General features: G+C 34.1%; 1 protein-coding gene and 1 non-coding gene across 2 annotated transcripts; both read right to left on the bottom strand.

The window, feature by feature from the left end:
- Positions 7,745 to 7,816, bottom strand: TRNAT-CGU. The gene has a single exon. It is a non-coding gene; the product is annotated as a tRNA-Thr (tRNA).
- On the bottom strand, positions 8,428 to 15,654 carry LOC18604856 (protein LONGIFOLIA 1). The gene is made up of 5 exons (XM_018118027.1): positions 14,406 to 15,654; positions 13,673 to 13,743; positions 11,250 to 13,334; positions 11,023 to 11,173; positions 8,428 to 9,514 (listed from the first exon to the last, which is right to left on the bottom strand). The coding sequence occupies exons 1-5, from the start codon at positions 14,548 to 14,550 to the stop codon at positions 8,679 to 8,681; spliced, it is 3,288 nt and encodes a 1,095-aa protein (XP_017973516.1). The 5' UTR covers positions 14,551 to 15,654; the 3' UTR covers positions 8,428 to 8,678.

Genomic DNA, 19,445 nt, shown 5'->3' on the forward strand with positions numbered 1-19,445 from the left:
TGTATGTTAATATTCTGCACTTTCCATACAACTAACTCTGTTTTAGAAACCCATTTTACTACATTAATTGAATCACTTTCCATCATTAAACCATGGGACTTGACTCACTTTTATGTTGCAAGGATCTTAAAAGCCACCTTAATGACCATAATTTCTCCTAGATTAGCATCACCCTTTCAAATTGATTTTGAAAACTAAACTTTTATTAATTCATTGTTGTCTCGTAGCAATCCCCCTATTCTCGCATCCCATGGGTTCCTTGTCGCCCCATTATCATTAAATTTGAGCCAACCCTCCTTGGGTTACTTCCATTCTACCACCCTCTTCTTTGGTGTCTATTTTTCCTTACCTTGGCAAGCATTTGCTGCTTGAACATCTCCACTATGGATATATTTTCTTTCGACCATTTTGCTTTCATCCACAATACCACCCTTAACCTTCTAATATCATATACTTGTAAGTTGTCCCAAACTTTTATATTAAAAAGAATCTCATTTCTCATTAGCCAAACTGGTCAAAGGATCGTCAATAATGCCATGTGCCACACCATACCCCCTTTATTGTTCAAATTTTCTATCCATGCAAGTATACGTATCGAAAAGATAATATAATAGTAAGTAGAGTATCGATTCCACAGAGAATTGATATAAAATTTTACTAATTACTAAAATTAACATAATTTAATCTTATCCAAACAAGCAAAAGTAAATAACTAATTAAACAAGAAATTAATTAACAAAAACTAATTAATAACAATTAAAAATTCAAAGCAAGAATATGTTGAATAGAAATCAAGTCAAACAAGCCTAGGATTGCAATATCCCTCACACTTCATCTAAATCTTACCTCTTTTTCTTAACTTATTCCAATGGGTTGAATTACTAACCTAGAGTCCTCAATTATTTATAAGACTCTCCCGATACTCTTATAAAAATATCTATTTTAATCAAAATAATTATCTTTATGTGAATTGAAATTTCAACAAACTCATTAGTTTCATACTCTAATACTAGTTACATATGGCACATAGGTATATCTCTATTCTATACACAAATCAATTAATTCATTCAAGCAAATAAATATTATCATATGTTATTTCAATTTTAGCCTACTCTAAACTCCCTTTCTCAAGTTATGTTTAGGTTTCTATATCAATTTAATTGGTGGCTAGACAATTAAAAGCATGAAGAATAAATTGGAATAAACAATTCAATTCCATTGAAAATAAGTAAGAAACAGATTAAAAATTTAAATTATATGTGAGTTCAATTGTAATCCTAGAGAAAAGAAATTAACTAATGATAATGAAAATAAAGAACATAAAACAGTGGAGTTTAGCTATCTCAAACAAAAGAAACAAGAAAACTAGAGATTGGTGATCTTCAATCTCCAATCTTTCATGGTTGACCTTAATAACCTAAAACCGATTCCCTCTAGCCTCCCTTTCAATTTGGCTTCATAAAGATGTATTTATAAGGCTCACAAACACAATTTCAATCCAATTCGAACTCTCAACTTCGAAAAGGCGTCTTTACAAACCCGAGGCATCGTGACACTACTTTGAAGTGCCACAGCATCGATTTGTGGTGCATTTTTCTCCTTATTTCAAGTTGAACTAAGCAAAGTGGTAAAAATAAAAGTTGTATCTCTACCTTTTAGCTTTTCAATGGTTTAACCATTATCTCATTTGGAGTCTTGTAGAGAGAGTTATGGTCGAAATACCAAAACATGTGCGAAGGAAGTCTACACCTAGAATGCACTCTCCTAGTTCAATTAAAAGTCCTTCAAAGCGCACCTTCAAAAGCACAATTTAATCAATAGTAACTTTTCTTAAGCAATTTAACATTTAACTTAGCCTAAAATAATTTAAATTCAATTGACCCGACATAATTAACTATAATTAAATAAATAACTAAAAACACCTAAATCTTATGTTGAAACTCAAGAACCTTGCAATTTAATAGCTAAAATTTAGAACAAATAACTCTATATCATAGAGTTATCATACTCCCACCATTCCAATTGTTGCATTCCAAGCTAAAAGGTATTTTAACAACTCTTTTGACATTATCCAACTAACTTCCCATGAATTATACAACATGGCCCACACTTTTTATGCCACGTTGCACGTAAAAAAGAGGTGGAGCCAAACAAACCCATATATTTTTTCATATTAATTTTTCATCAAGATTCCCTCCCAGTTGCTTTTATAAAAATAGCTAGATGTGTATACTCTATTGGCACCTTTCCACACAAATCTATCAAATTTCTCCTCTACTAGAAAAATGACGGCAAGAACCTAATGTAACTTTATCCACTATTCAATTTTCCAATCAAATAATTCTCTCCCCAGTTCAATATCCCACTTTCATATATTGTTCTCCAATTTCCTGTAATTGTTGACCTTGCCTATCCTATTTACTATTTAGGTAAAGATTCTCGAGAACTCATGTTGTAGAACCTTACCTTTAATTCACTCTTCCTATTAAAAGGATATCTTGTTTCCTTTCCCAATCATCAAACTAAACCCCTAAGCTATCGATTGGAAGTACCTATTGTCCAGGTATATTGGATTAATAATATATTTGCATATAGTAAAGCTTTTCTTGTTATTTGTAATTGTCAATATTAGATTTTCAAGAGGGTAACTTGTCTTCTAAATGATAATGTTCCTCTATAAGCTATTATGTTTACTACCATATCTCCAAATCCATTTATTTAACAATGCTCAATTTTTTAATCCAAAATCAATTATACCTAATACCCCACCATTTTTTTCCTCACCCATTGTTCCCCAATCAATCTAATGAATTTTTTGCCTTGAGAAGATCAAACCACTCCATAAAAATCTCCTTTGTATTTTGTATAGTTCTTCCTTCACTGTTTATGGGATTTGGGATAGTGACATGAAAAAGATTGGTAAACTTCTCAAAATCGATTTGATTAAAGTCATCCTTCCACCCGTGGATAGCATCATAAACTTCCAACATGCTAGCCTTGCTCCCATTCTCTCTACCACCGACCTCCAAATTTTTTGGAGCTCTAGTTTGTCCCTAAAAAGAGACTTAAAAATCTGACGAGTAAGTTACCTAACCTATAGGAAATCATGTCTGCCCATTCTGTTACCACCTAATTGCTCACCTTGATTCCGAAGAAATGATTTTTTTGAAAGTTAATCTTCTATCCAGATATATTCCTTGAAACACCTTAACACTCTTCTAACATTTTGTAAGCTCTCAAATTCTAATTTACAAATTATCAAGGTGTTATTAGCGTATTAAATGTGTGATATATTGAACTCATATCTCCCCACTTTAATAGGTTTGCAAAGTTCAACCTCAATCGCCATCTTCATCAGCACACTAAAACCTTTTGCTACCAAATGGAAAAGAAAATGGGCAAAAGCGCACCCTTGTCATAATCATTATCCATTTTGAATTGTCTCGTGGGTGTATCATTCACAAACACCAAAATGAAAACTGAAGAAGTATGATGCTTTGATCCATTTTTTCCATCGATACTCAAACTCCATCTTTTGCATCACTCGCTCCAAAAGCCCAATTCATATAATCATAAGCCTTCATGAAGTTCACATTGAAGATTAGCCTTTTTAATGTATTCATCATTCTTGGAAAGAATAACAAGATCAATTTTGCAGTCCTTAAAGTACACCATGATAAAGTATTACAAAAGAAAAGAATGTGTAATGAAAACAATACAAGAAGAAAAGAACATTTGTGAGGATTTGAGGCAATTAGAGAAGCTATACGGAGTGCGTTTTTATGGGAAGAGGGGCAATGAGAATAGGAAAAGTAGCTAAAGTGAGATGGAGTGAGGTGCACAAAACAAAGAAGAGTGGAGGAATAAGGATAGCTAGTTTGGTCAAAAAATATTTGGGATTATTATGTAAATGGTTATGGAGATATGGTAAAGATGAGGGAGCTTTATGGAAAAGACTTTTGTGTGAAAAATATGAGTGGGTGGGTGGGGATGGATGTTACATTGGTTACCACCATGCACTCAAAAGGAAAAAATGTCAAACATTTGGAAAAACATTATGTGTTTACCAAAGGTTAAGGGTGTGAGTAAACTTGTTGGAATCACTACAAAAAAAAAACAAAGTATTATCGACGAAAATTTTTGTCGTTAATCCTTATGATTCCATCGATAACAGAAATTATTGACGAAATTCTCAACGAAATTTTTCATCGATTGTCAATCAGAAATACTTTCATCGATAAAGGCAAATCCATCGATAACAAAATATTTTGTCGATAACTTAACTTACCGACTAAAAATTTTGTCAAGAATTCCATAGGTAAAGACTTGGAATCGTAAACTAGAATGTCGTCGGTAAAGAACGAAATCAATTGGTAAATTCCTTCGGTAAGAATATCAACAAATTTAAACTCATCGAAAATTCCATTGGTGGTTACTAATGAAACTATTTAGTTGGCAATTCCATTGAAAGATACCGACGAAATTACTGATAAATCATTCTTGGAAGCTTACAAGCATTATCAGATGACAAATGGCAATAATTTCATCGGTATTCCATCAATATTTTATATCAATTTTGTCAGTAAGGAATGAATTCTGTCGGTGATTTCGTTGCTAAATGATGAAATCCGTCAGTAATACCTATAGAAAACAATTTTTTTTGGGATCAAATTTTCTCATGTTCATAATAAAATCATTATATGATGTTGTTATTGATAAAATTAACATATAGCAAACACAAAAATGCATGTATATATATATATATATATATATATATATATATATATATANGGCCTTGCCATGTATATATATATATATATATATAATATATAATAATAATATATATATATATAAAATGAAAATGTAATACAAATATTGTAAACATCTTATAATAATCCAAATGTAAACATCCAATATAAATACAAATGTCACTAAAGGGGTGGGGATGGCTATTATTATTGCTATGGTGGAGGTTGCGGAGTTGACGGTTGTAATGAGGAAGGCCTGGAGGTGTCTAACAATCTCCTTGATCCAATTACCTCCATCAACAAGCCACTAAGTCTGTTAAAAGATGTTTTCAAGTCCTTGACATTGGTAACCAATCCCTATAACCTTCGAGCTCAAACATAGGATTTAGAGGATGTGGTGTAACGGTAAGGCCACAAACAAACTCAAACGTCACAGATGTAATTATAAGTCTTGAAGCAGGGACTCTGATGCCAAATCCGTAAATGTGGGTCCTAGTGCCGGTGTGCTCTTCAATGGCCTCAGTCCATGCCTTTGGATCAAAATCCGGTTAGGTTGACAGCTCATCACTGTACTTCTACGATATAGCCAAAGCGTATAATTTCTACAAATAAAAATGTAATTAAAAATTATTAAGTTATTTAATCGGTAAGCAATATATATATCGAATATATATATAAACACACGCATTACTTACACAGATATTCTTTGTCCTGTTGTCCACAAATTCTCTGGTACCCTTCTGTAACTTGTAAATGCATTCGAAAAGCTCAGAGAATGTGACTTGGTGTTGTTTTTCCTCTTTCTATAATTATAAAAACACGTTAACAATATAAACAATTGTATTATTAAAGTAAATGATTTTTGTAGTATTAAAATAAAAGCACATACTAGTCGCTTTTGTTGCAGGGTGAAAAGCAAGGAACCGCTATTATGTTTTGGCACACTGTCGTCTTTCTTGATTAGGCAATTTTGCCTAGCCTTGCAGGAGCGTGACTGTCACTAGGGCTTAGACTACATCATCAATTAACTAGTCCCATACCTCAGCAATGATCTCGGGTTGTAACTTACCTTTCGTCAATACGAGATCGATATTGAGGTCGCCTCCTTCCCTCTTGGCCTTCTCGCACTCATCCCCTAATAAGTCCTTGAGGTGGTCCTTGCAAATCTTATCCCTTATGAACCGGACCTCCATTGCATCTGTAGCAGTCTATTGTCTAATTTTTTACCTATGAAAGTATATGTATCGAACAGATAATATCTCGGTAAGCAGAATATCGATCCTACAAAGAATTGATCTTAAATTTTGTTAAGTATTAAAATTATAACAATTTAGTCTTATCCAAACAGTCGAAATCCATTAATTAAACTAAAAATTAAATAAAACTAAATCACAACAAACTAAACCAAAAATCACAACAAAAATAATTAAATAAAAATCAATCTAAATAAGCCTAGGATTATAATATTCCTTATAATTCATCTAAATCTTACCTCTCTCTCTCTCTTAACTTATTTTAATGGATTAAATTGTTAGCCTAGAGTCTTCAATTATTTATAAGGTTCTCCCGAAATTCTTATAAAAATATTTATTTTAATCAAAATATTATATTCCTATGTAAATTGAAATTAAAACAGATTTATTATGTTAAGACTCTAATTTTGGTTACATACAGTATATAGGTATATTCATATCCTATACACAAATCAACTTATTCATCCATGCAAATAAATATGATCATATGCTATTTCAATCTTAGTCTACACTAAATCCTTTTTTCCAAGTTATGTTTAGGTTTCCAAATCAATTTTAGCCTACACTACACTTTCTTTGTGAGAGAAAAAAATTATACATATTTTTACATTTAGAGATAAACTTACATATTTTCAACTAAATTCACCTAAAAACTATTGGCCTAAAAATTTAATGCAGAAGCATCTAGGATTGAATTTTATTTAATTTAGTTTTTTTCTAATTTTAGTCGATTTATGATTTGTTTTCTTTATTCTATTTAGATTAAGATTCTTTCCTTATTTTTATTAGGATTTTAATAATTTTAAGGATTATTATTTAATTAGGCTAGTCATGTTGTATTTTATTTAAGTCTCTTGTTAACTATTCTAATTGTATTAGACAACTAGAAGTAGAGTTTTATTAAGATGTACGCCTATAATACTATAAATAGGACCCTTAGACTTAATTATAAGACATTCAAGTTGAGAATTAATAAAGAATATTTCTTAAGTAAAAGTGTTTATTTTCTCTAGGCTCTTTCAAAAGAGTAAGAGATTTTTAGTATCTTTGACCTAGCCAACCCAAGTGGAATTTTTGTTATTTTTCACCTTAATGGGGTTTTCAATTTTGTCAAGATTGGTGATTCACTTTAGTAGGGTTTCTAACCTGGCCACGATTAGTGACTTTTACAACGTCTAAGTGTCTTTACAACACCCCAATGTCAAAATTGTTGACACTTAGAAAAGGAACCAATTTTATTTTTCATGGAAAAACAAAATATTTTAAGTATCATTTTTAGCAAAAAATTGTTATGCATACATAACTATATTTTCATCAATAAAACAAAAAGGATTACTTTTCATGGAAAAGCAAAATATTTTAAGTATTAAAAAAATACATATTTTGACATTTAGTGATAAACTTACATATTTCAACTAAATTTACATAAAAATTGTTGACACTTAGAAAGGGAACCAATTTTATTTTTCATGATGGAAAAACAAAATATTTTAAGTATTATTTTTAGCAAAAATTGTTATATATACATAACTATTTTTTTCATCAATAAAACAAAAAAAATTATATTTTATGGAAAACAAAATATTTTAAATATTATTTTTATTTTTAGAAAAATTGTTATATATACTTAATGATTTTTTTCATCAATAAAACAAAAAAATTATCCGAGCTAGTCGAACCTCTTCTTAGGCCCAAAAAAACCTATTAAAGCAACCTCTTCTTAGGCCCAAAAACATCCGTTGAAGCCCCCGGCGAGGATCGAACTCGCGACCTTTCGCTTACGAAGCGAACGCACTACCACTATGCTACGAAGGCTATCACCATGCTGTAAAGGGTATTGTTGCAATATTTCCACTATATAGGTAAATATCAATTCTAACATATCTCTCGCTATCGTTTGCGCATGCTCTTTTTGTACAAAAAGAACAGGCTTATTGAAGTAATTGAAGACATCACTAGTCTATTGGAATTAATAATCACCTAATTTTTTTCTCAAAAAAAGAATAATAATAATCTTTTTTAAATTATCCAAATAATTGCATACAGCAAAGAAATTGTACATATCCAATGTTTTACGTTCTTGGGTGGAAATGAACTTACAAGAGGAAGAAAAGCAAAATTTTGTGCCTTCTGCTTGATAAATGACAAAGAGCTGTATTGCTACATGACTGTAACACGCCGTCCCCTTGAAGTAGGACAGTGACCTGCATTTGCATGAAAATTTTCCCATCTTGAAGAAGGAAATATTAGTAGGGAACTTACTACTCTCTTTCATTTCAGAAATGGCAACTCTTTTTGCACTTTTCTCCAGTGCTGTATTTTTTTCTCTTACAAAGTAAAGTAACCCAAATTTGGTCACTGATTGAAATGGTACTTTAAATTGTGCTTTAGCTTACAAGACAAAGCACAAAACATGGACTATAAGCTGATCACCAGGAATAAGATTAGCATAAAACATGACCTCATATACAAAGGATCTCATATACTTGTTCTTACAAATATGTATATGTCATAATCTGAGAAGGTAACTTTTTTATGATATAACACAGGACTGCAGTTCTTAATTCTGATCCACGAATTATTATGCTTTCACGCAAAATCAAAAAATTTAAATCATAACAAACAGAGGAAGAACAAAGGTGAATGAAGAAGAATTAGAAGACATTTTGCAAATAGTTTACTTGGAAAACAGCTGTCGCCGCCTACTTTGCTTGGCTCGTAAACCAACTCTTTCACCAATCACAATCTCATCAACTAAATCCTTAAAGACCAGCCTTTCAACATCTAGCACCATCCCAGAAATCTCACAGTGAAAATCTGTCCAACTCTCTGACCGACACAATACATCTTCCCACAAGATACTTTTCAGACCATCCTCCTCTTCCTCCAGGTTGCACTTTGATTTCTTGGCTTGAAGCTGCTCTATCTCCAAGCACAATTCTTTTAGAAGCTTTTGTGCACTGAGGGTCTTCTTTGCTAGTTTTCCAGACTTTACCCAAGGCTCTGGAGAGGCCCCAACTAGAGCTAACTTTCCAACAAGAATCTCATTAACAGAATCAAATATAAGCTTTCGGTGGAATTTCTCATGGTCTGGCTTTGAATGGGGAACCTTTCCAGAGTTACTCTCTTCTTTTGATAGTATGGAGCTTGCTTTGGTTTGCTCCAAAACAAAGAACAGCTCTGGGTTGATGGGATGGCCTGATGGATGGAGCTGAAATGTTGTCAAGCCAGAACTGAGATCTCTCAGTAGAAGGCCAGAGGCTAATAATATCTCAGAAATGTATCTGTGATCAGGGTTTGTATTCTCACAAAGTGACGCAATGTAATCTGTACTGGCTTCATCATGATTGGAGTTCAGTCTTCGAAGTTTTTGAACCAAATGCTCAATGTTCTGTAGTTTCTTGCGACTAATCTCTGAGGTAAGACCAGAGCCCACGTTGTTAGACAAGCAGTTATCTGCAGGGTTCCATTGCTCTTCATTGTGATTGTCATTGAAACCTTGAGCACCATTACCTGACATAATAAATATTCAAGTGAGATATAGTTCATAGATCCCTTCACATCTTTAAGTATAAGAAAACGACAACGAGATTAGAAGTATTTGTTCATTTTTAATTTAATCACCATTTGCTAATAGAGAGATAATTTTAAACGTGTGCACAGGGCAGTTTTGGTTTATAGCCAATATAAGACTCATAGCTAAATAGAATTAAGTTGATGGCCTGCACTTTATGCATCCCAATACAACTGCAATCTGTCTATATAACCTAGAGGCACCAGACCTTGCGTTAGATAATATTGGAAATATATTCATGCTGCCGATGAGTAACTTCTTTCTCTTTCTATTTGCTCAATTTGTTTATTTCATCACTATTATTTTCTCTCTTTTGGGATCATGCAGGCAGGAAAGGGTATGAATGCTCCAAAAGTACTTAGATTTACTCCATGACAACAATAGCAATGGCAGAAACAACAATGAAAAATGATGATGATATAATTTCCTTCTTTCTTCTTTCTTCTTTCCTCTTTTTTCTTTTTACTTTTTGTTTGTGCACTTTTTAGTTATTGCCTGGATGTTCAATGAACATGTGCATATGCACAGTGGAAATGCATTACAGTCAGAAAACTACAAATTTTGGTAGCTAAATGTAAATTTTCTAGAAAAGTTACTGGATAAGGAAACATGGATTAAAATTCACTTTAAAATGATGCAGGATCAAATCCCACACAATGCACATTAAACAGGGAGCAAGAGGTAAACTTGAATTAACGTGCAAACAACACCACCCCCCCCCCCCCCCCCTCCAAAAAAAAAAAAAAAAAAAACCCACTCCAAAAGAATCATGTTAAAAATATGTAGTAAGATGATTGTTGAGTTTTGTATTGACTGGAATTCAAAATCTTATTTGATTAGAATTTTCGTCAGTGGACAACTTTGAGCAGTTGTACAGTTTTAAATTTCTTGTCGCACATTGAGTCCTAATTCTATTCTACTTTGAACTTTTGTATTATAAAAGTGGGTCTTTAGCCTTTAGAAGTGAAAGAGCGCTTTTGGGAGCTCTAGAGAGGGAACACCTTGTAACTCTGTCTTTTGCTCTAAGTGGAGTTAGAGTAGGTGTGGGTGAGTGTTCTTTGTGAGGCTATTGAGAGAGAGTGTGTATAAGGGGTATATGGGATCTTTGGTTCGTTAGGGGAAACTATTGAGAGATTTTATTGTATTTTAATTTCTCAATAGTAGGACTGTTTCATTTCTTGGACATAGACAAAAGGCCAAACCATGAAAATTCTTGTATGTTTCTATTTGCTTGATTTCCCTGGATTTTTATTTTTGTTGTTTCTTGGGCAATTTTTCATAACAATAATAATTGGTAGGTGCTCTTTAAATTTGTCTACTCTTGCAACAAAATGTTTGACAAAGAAAATTAAAAAAAAAAGGGGTCAACCCAACAACATTTGCATCTTCATTCAATTCACAACAGTTTATGTCCAAATCAGGTGTTCTTGGAAAACAGAATAATTACCTCCAGGAGTGTTTAGTATCTGCTTTACTGGGGATGGTGCATCATCTGTATATACTGAGGTGTCAAGAACGGAAACCGGACTTGGATGTTCTAGAGCAACCATAGCAAGTTCTGCCACCGATCCATCCTCAACCAGTCTTGCAATTGATTTCTAACAAAGCAAAACATAATAGGTAAGGTAACCAAAACGAACAATTGGATAAATGCTGAATATTAAGATCACCTACCTTCTGCATGATGCCGGAAATTGAGTACTTGGCAGCCTTCATGGATGGACTTTGACTACCATTGATCTCAATGGATCTTTCATTACTGGTGACTTCCACATCCAACTTGGACTCCAAGATAATATTGCAGTCTGATTGCAAAGAAGTGTCATCTCCTTGGTGACTTGAAGTTCGTGATTCATTACTTACCTGACTCAGCTGGTCATCAGACTGCAGTATGTTGTGAGATTTTGGTCTATGTTTACCAGCAGGGGAACCTGACTCCGACGAATGCCAGCTGTGTTGCCTTCTGGGTTTGCTTGGATCAGATGGTGGAGTAGGTGGACGAGATCGCCTGTCCAACTCAAGCTTTTTCTGCTGCAGTCTTGGGCTTACAGATCCTGAATTCTTTACTAAAGTTGCAGTGCTTTCTTTTGAAGGTTTGATTGAAGACTGTATGGACTTAATACTCCTGCTACTAGCTCTCTTATCACTAGAGCTAGCAGCAAAATCTCTACGACTGTTTCTGGCAGTATGATCTCCAACTGTTCGACTGTTTATCGAACCTGTTTTATTATCTACAGATCCCCCACCATGAATCTTGGGGAGCCTGGAAAAGTCATCTATTGGAATTACTGTTGAAGCAGGAATATCAACCTTCTCAACAAGTTTTGCTGGTTTCATGATCACAATCGGAGATTCATATGGTCTAATAGAATCTGAACCCCTAGTAGTTGAAGTGTTGATTCGCGTGTTCTGTGGGCTTCGCTGGCCTCTCAGATTCTGACCGGGGCTTGTACATTTTGGTTCATGGTCTCTTTGAGTCACCAAGTTTGCTGCTTGTTCTTCTTTCCTACTTTCAAGGAGTCCCTTTGCTTGCATTGCTTCTAGTATCTGTTTAAGAGCTCTGAGATCCTTTCCAGATTGTTGAAACTCTAGATCTTTCAGTCTTTTCTCAATCTCCCTATAAACTGAAGGGAAAGAGTTTGGAGTCTTGGCTGGAACTTTAAATTGTTTGAGAGGTTGTTTTTGTGAACCTCGACTTCCATCCACATGTCTCCATGGTGCTGGCTCAATTGGGAACCTTGAACTGGAAATAGGCTTCATGACCAAATCAGGGTTTTTCCACCGAGGTGATGTTGGCTCCTTCAATGAGTTTCTTGAAGAGTTAGAAGTTCTGGTTCGCCTGTTCAGATCATTTGCTCTTAGTGACCGCGAGAAAGGATTGTTATCTTCAACAGAGCAGGTTTTAATAACACCCAACTGCCGATCACCAGCTGAGGAAGAATCTGGCAATGGTTCCAAGCCCATCAACTTGGCAACAACATTAGGAGGGCGCTTCTGGCCTCCCAGTGATTGTGGTGGATCAGTGACTCTGCTGTTCAAGTTGCCACTATTATGAAAACTTTTAGTAAGGTAATTTGAACCTCTCATCGACCTTTCTCTACTATCCAAAGAAAGTCTTGGCAGCTCTTTAAGCTTTGGTGTTGATTTGAAGGTTTCTCGTGATTCAAACGATAAACGATTAATCTCTCTTCCATCATAAGAAAATCGAGGAGCATCCCTTGATATTGAATTCCTTGAGCCATTTGCTTCATGTGATGAGCTTTGAAGTTCTCTAGCTTCATTGTTGTAATACCAAGGTGCCTCCCTAAGTTGTGCAAGTACTCTAAGAGACTCCTTCAGATCAGCAGGAACATTTTGCTTTCCATTGATCCCAGCACCATAAGACCCATCCACTGATGTAGGAAGTGGAAACGGCCTTGGTGAACCTTTATGCTTCACAGTACTGCCTGATACTTCCTCTCTTGTTGTTGTTCTAACCGATAGTCCTCTGGCTTCTCTATACATTGAGTCCTTGACCACATCTCGAAGGTCAAGGCATGCTGACCCTAAATGAGGAGAAGTACTTAGTTGGTTCATCGCTGGTTCCCTAGAGGGAGTTTCAGGAATAAGGATTCTGTCAAAGGAAGAGGCATCTTGCTGAGCTGTCTTGTTACAATCCAGTGATGACAAGGAAGATGAACATGAGGATGAAAAAGAGGCTCTTGAAGATTCTGTGGAAATTCTTTGTTTCTCATTCCCGCTTCTGTTTATATTCATTTCCTGAAAAGAAAATGTCTGTAAGGACAGATTCTAACAATAACTTGGCATCACCTTATTAACTGTTTGTATTTATTGAGGCAATTTGAGTACTCAGCATCCATCCAGGGCCAAAAACTATGCACAATCAGATTTTGGAAAGTTTCTCGTTTACATAGTCACAGCCCAGGCACAGGATGGAATCATCAATATTGAGAATGATTTATATTTTAGAAAGGCAACTATTTACTGAAGAAATGATCCACAAAACCAACCAGTCTTACATGTCCCAAAAAAGGAGGTAGAATGGGGAGGGAAGGGGAGGGGAAGATGAAACACAGATCAAATTGCGGGGGACTTACAGTTGCTGCTTGTCGATGGTATGCATTATTTGAATCCTCTTCCAGGATTCCATTGTTCAAGAAGGAAATACCTGCAAGGGTGTGAAAGGATTAGATTGTCCTTTAGACTGCACTTCCATTGTGTTTTAATGTTTGAGTTCACAAAATGCCAAATAAGGAAAAGCAATGGATGAGATTGTGCTTTAAACAAGAACTCAGATTTGAAAAAATTATGAAGAAATCAGCAACCAGAAATAAGGGGTAATCAACATTCTTTATCAGAAAACTATAGTTATGCTTTGCCACCTAAGAATGTATAATAATTAATCTACATCTACATGTAACTCTTCAATAAGAATTCAGACAACAGCATAAGATCAAAAGTTGGAAGAATCCACCTGCATTCATCTATGTACAGATAGAAAGCAGTTGAAATCAAGACATTTTATTGGAGCATAGGCCGCTGCATAAAAGTAATACTTGAATATAAAATTATCATAAATATCTTCATAATATTTCCATTAAAACACAGCACCTAACAATAAAATTAGACAGAAACATAAAAATACAGATGCAAATGTATATTAAAGCTGTTGGATATGGCCAATGCTGGCTATGAATTAAATGATTGAAATTAAAAAGGCATTGACACAATTTCAGCCTTATATGTATATTGCAGCAATCGTGATGAGTATTATAAGAATTACTTTTAGAGGAGATGTTATAGATTAAGCAACATCCCTAAGAGAACTACCTGCAGGAAGCCTCCTATGGCTCAAGCGCTTAGTGGTAAGCATATGATGACGATCAAAGATTTGAAAAATCCCAGTCATGCATCCTATTTGCTTCTGCAAATCTGGATTTTCATCTGCCAAAGAATGTAGAAGCTTTGCAGCCATCTTCCCCTCAACTATCAGAACCTAATACTCCTCCTACTTCCTAATTCCTATAACTTCATCATCTTTTCTCCATACAAAAGAATTGCAACCATTATTTCCTCTTTCACCATAAAATCAGATTGTAAGGCTATTCAATAGTGCTATTAAAACCAGTTTCCATGCTGTATGAACTATCAGATGCCTCAGCAACTCTTCAAGGAGCAAATTGAGAATCAATTCCATTAGATACCTCAGAAACCAGAATATAATTCAAGAACCAAAAAATGTGAACTCTCTTGTCTCTTTTTACATCTTCCACCATTACCCTTCAAAAATGTCCAAATTTCAAACCACAGATTATATTTTTATTAAAAAGCCTTAAAAAAAAACTGAAGCACTTCCCCCATTAACTACAAACACTGGACAGATAAAAACAGAATTCATCAAAATTTCAGATTGCTTCCGTCTGCATGTCTAAAAGTCCTCATACTTTTGAACCCAGTTTTTACACAACTAATTACCGCTCAAAAACCATAAAAGTTGGCCTCCCACAATATAAAGATTGTCTTTTGCAATCAAAACTCAAAGCCCACAAGATTTCTTCTATCAACATTAAGACCCTTTATTGGCTTTTCCATGAAATCCTCCATAGCTCAAACCTTTTTCAAACAACCAAGCAAAACTCCAAGAGAAACGAAAAACAACTTATAAACCATAAAATTATCTCTAATGAATATATACATCAAAGATACCTTATTGAGAATTCGCAGGCAAACCAGACAATGCCTTATGTTAATCTCATAATACAACCAAAAAGAAAAAAAAGAGAGGAAGGGACCCAGTACCCCATTTCACAATATGAACACAAAATCAACACTTTGCAGCAAAACTAACTCCAGTTTGCTTCTAACTCTAAGAAACTAAAACAAAGTATTGTAAGAGAAACTGTAAAAGGAATCTCTTCAGATCCAAGAAGAAAAAAAAAAGTTAAAAAGAAATGTCTTGGTGTTCCCCTGAGACAAATCCAGAAGAGATAGGAAGGTTTGTTATTATGCCATGTAAAAAACCATTGTGGTGGTCACATAGCCAGAGAGTTTGCAAATAAAAAAAAAAAAATTTGTGTATGTGAGGGAGAGAGAGAGAAATGAGAGACGAGTGTTTGGGAGTATTCGTGGGTCAGATGTCATCCAGGCTCTATCTCACACATCCATGTGGGATGAGTATGTGAGTGGGTCTATAGCTGTCTGCATGGCATGTGATTTTGTCAGGAGAGAGAAAGAAAGAGAAAGAAGAAAGAAAAGAAGCATTCCCCCTCTTACCTACAAACTACAAGTAGACTTGTTCAAAGACTTGTCACCCAATGATTTTCCAAACTACGCCCCTTTTGCTTCTCGCCTTTGACCCTCCCATCTCTCAAATCAGGTTTTCAGCTACAGATTCACCTCACATCACATATAACAAGCCCTGCTCTAAGCTGCCGCTTATTAATGTCATCAAATTATGGACGCTGTTGTTTAACTGTACAACTTAATACAAGTTTACAAAACATATGCATGAATTTATGGGAAATTTTAATAGGAAATGAGATGATTTATGGTTTTCTACTTCTTTAAGTTGTTATATGTGTTTCTCATGTAATGAAATCCAACTTGCACAATTGGAGTTAGATTATATATTTAAGATATTGAAGGTTTAGAAAAATGGGAAAGAAGAACATGGACTTTGGACATTCTTGTATTGTCCTTGCATCTTTGCCAACTAAAGCCAATTATAAAAAGCAGAAAATAGAAAGAAAAAAAAGTGCTTCACACTAATTAAACCAGCAATATGATAGCATTAGGCGGGAAGACAACATACAGAACAATACTACGAAAATAAGCAAATGTTATTAACACTTTAAAAATTAAGTGTTACAAGAACAGAGTAGATTTTTATTCTTAGATATAGGAATGAAGGTTCATGTTTACATTCTTATTCCAGGGTATATGTTGAGCAAGAATGTTTATGTAACCTAAAGAACCATGTATGGCAAGCAATTCCTTTGTTTCTTTGGTTGCAAGAATATCAACCACATGAAAACAAAAGACAAGTGAATCTTTAACTTGTAATTTCCACATTTACAACTTTGTGGTCACCAAAACTGAAGCACAATTTTACCTCTCTAAATCATTCATTTTACCCTAAAAGAATCAATAATAGATTAAAGATGATAATGACAGCAGTGAAGGTGACGAGGGAAAAGAGCTAAACCTTCAAAACTATACATGAGAACCCCAAAGTGTGAAGAACTTGTGATTTGTCAATTCTTGGAAAGATAACAAGGGCCGGCTGGCCATGATAGCAGGCAGGTTTCTTTTTCTTAAATATTTTACTTCTCTCTGTTAATTTCATTATGCTTTGAGGGTTTAAATTAATGAAATTTTAAATAAAGTAGTTGGAACCAAAAAAAAATTAAAATGGCAGTAAATAGGGTGCTCACATCACCGTGTATATATATACATGGAGGCCACTATGTCCTACACTAGTTTTTGTTACTTTTCAATGACTATAATATTGTTGATGCTGAAAATTCTTTTTCAAGTCAAAGACTAATTGTCTGTTAGAGAAAGGATAAGAAGGGGGATTAATTAACAGTTTCATTGCTGAAGGGCAGTGGTGTCAGTTGGGAAAGTCCATGGAGAGCAAGTGTCTAACACATGGAAATTTAGCCTATGCGTGGTGTCCTTTGCGGGTACCATTTATCTAATGTTGTATATATTTTGGGAGTGCCCCAAAATTTAAGAATGGAATTTAAAAGGCTTGTAAATTAATTTCCATCAGCTAGCAAAGCACATAACTGAGAAAATGCTATTTCAGATTCCTTTAGCACATGGCTGCCCACCACTCCCCTTCTGCCTGTATTTCACCATTCACCCATTAATTCCTTCTCCTTTTCTCTCTTTGTCATATATAAAAGCAATGTCTCCTTCATGCTGCAGAAGCCATGTGTAAAGAAGGTTTTTGTGATAGGAAGAGGAAGTGTTGTAAAGAAATAAAGAATGTATCAAAGGCGGTAGAGAGAAAGATCGGGGTAGTTCATGAAATATTTAGTGTTGTGGTAAGTGGAAGAGAATTAGAGAGTAAAAGAGAATTATAAAGATAATTTAGAGAGAGAAGTTCTAGAGGAAAATGTGTTAGCTCGTAGCCAAAGAGAAGATCCTCCAATGAATTGTAAAGATTCTATATACGGTGTCAAAAGTAGCATTTACTTAATAAGATTTTAATGTACGTAATGAAATAATATTATTAAGAATAACTTTAATGTTGGGTAACCGTTACTAAGAATTAATGGCGAGTAATGGTTAGAAACCTATTATGTGACTATTGAAGTAATTAGGTGTAATAAGACTTGTTCTCGAGTAGAAGGTAACAGAGAAGAGTTATACGTGAAACATACAAAAGAAGAAGCTATACATAAATAGAGACACAAGAAGAAGCTGTACGTAAATAGGTACAAGAGAAGAAAGTGCATGTGAACATGTATGTAAGAATAAGATAGAAATGTGAAACACTTATACTTCAAAAAAAGGTTAAGAGGAAGACTTCTTAACTATCGTCATATCTAAGTCATCAAGCTAAACTCTCATAAACATCTCAATATGAAAGTAACCTATGAATCCTGCCACTTATTCTGGATTACTTTTACTGTCATCCATGTGAAATGGTTATTTTATGTGAAGTGACTGTTTTACTTGTATTAGTTGTTCCATATAGAATAATACTCTAGTTGTTCTGCGTGAAGTAATGTTTTACTTGTTCTACTTGTGTCGTAACGTGCGGGTTCGGAAACCCGACCGCCAGACGCGGATGTGAAAACTCACTAAAAAATTAAACTATGAGTCGCCACCAATCTTTTTTTACTATGTGCGATTCGTCACCTATTGACTCGATTCTAATCGATGAAAACTTAAATTAATTTTAAGCCCACCGAAAAGAACATGAAACTGGTTTACGATTTTCTAGATCTAGGTTCGGGAGTACGGTTACGTCCGGGGAAGGATTAGCACCCCCGGGACGCCCGTTCCATGAACGGTACCATTTTTAGATTATCTTATTGGGCTTTAATTTTTAATTTCACTATGTTTCCTTAATTATTATTCACTTATTTTTATCTCCTATTTGACCTTAAAATTGAATGCAAATGCAAGGCAAGATGCATGGTGTGAAAAAAATGTCGGACGAATAACTTTTTATCGAGGATATTTTCTCGAATCCGCCCATCATACTGGTGGGACTCGGGGTATTCTCTCACCTAGGGAATTATCCGAGAAATTCACCTTCGCAAATTTTACGAATAATTCCCATCATCGGAGTTATAGTACGTTTTTATTTAAAAATAATGTTTTTGTGCATAATGAACCTAATTCGAGCGAAAGCCTTTTATTAAAGATGTCTCTCGAGTCCTCCCATCATACTGGTGGGACCCGGGGATACCTTTTCACCTAAGGAACTTTTCGAGGAATAGCCGCCTTCGCAAGATCCTCAGAAGATCCCATCATCGGGGCTTAAACTCGAAAACAAAAATATTTATATGCAATGATATGTATGATGCAATATATATATATATATGCTATGCTAATGCAATTATCTATATTTTTTAGTTATTATTAATTAATTATTATTTTTATTTTATTATATTTTTTATTATCATATTTTCTATTCTTATTTCTTATTATTATTTTTTTTTATACTTTACATTTTTTTTTCTAAGTTTTTATGTTTTTCATTTATAATTAGACAAATTGTTTATAATTCTATGTTATTTTAGTGAACAAAAATTTTATATATTTTTTTATTATACTATTTTTATTTTATATATTTTTATATTTTTATTATTATAATATTTTTCATAGGCAATCTTTTATTCAAACCTAATG

This window comes from Theobroma cacao, chromosome 3 (genome assembly GCF_000208745.1).
Source record: "Theobroma cacao cultivar B97-61/B2 chromosome 3, Criollo_cocoa_genome_V2, whole genome shotgun sequence".
NCBI classification, from domain to species: domain Eukaryota; kingdom Viridiplantae; phylum Streptophyta; class Magnoliopsida; order Malvales; family Malvaceae; genus Theobroma; species Theobroma cacao.

What these genes read in the sequence shown, in the direction of transcription:
- LOC18604856 (XM_018118027.1), bottom strand. Translation starts at nt 14,550, where the DNA reads ATGGCTGCAAAGCTTCTACATTCTTTGGCAGATGAAAATCCAGATTTG. An exon ending in CCATAGGAGGCTTCCTGCAG is followed by an intron (nt 13,744 to 14,405) that starts GTAGTTCTCTTA and finishes ACACCCTTGCAG; the next exon opens with GTATTTCCTTCTTGAACAAT. An exon ending in GATACTAAACACTCCTGGAG is followed by an intron (nt 9,515 to 11,022) that starts GTAATTATTCTG and finishes TTATTATGTCAG; the next exon opens with GTAATGGTGCTCAAGGTTTC.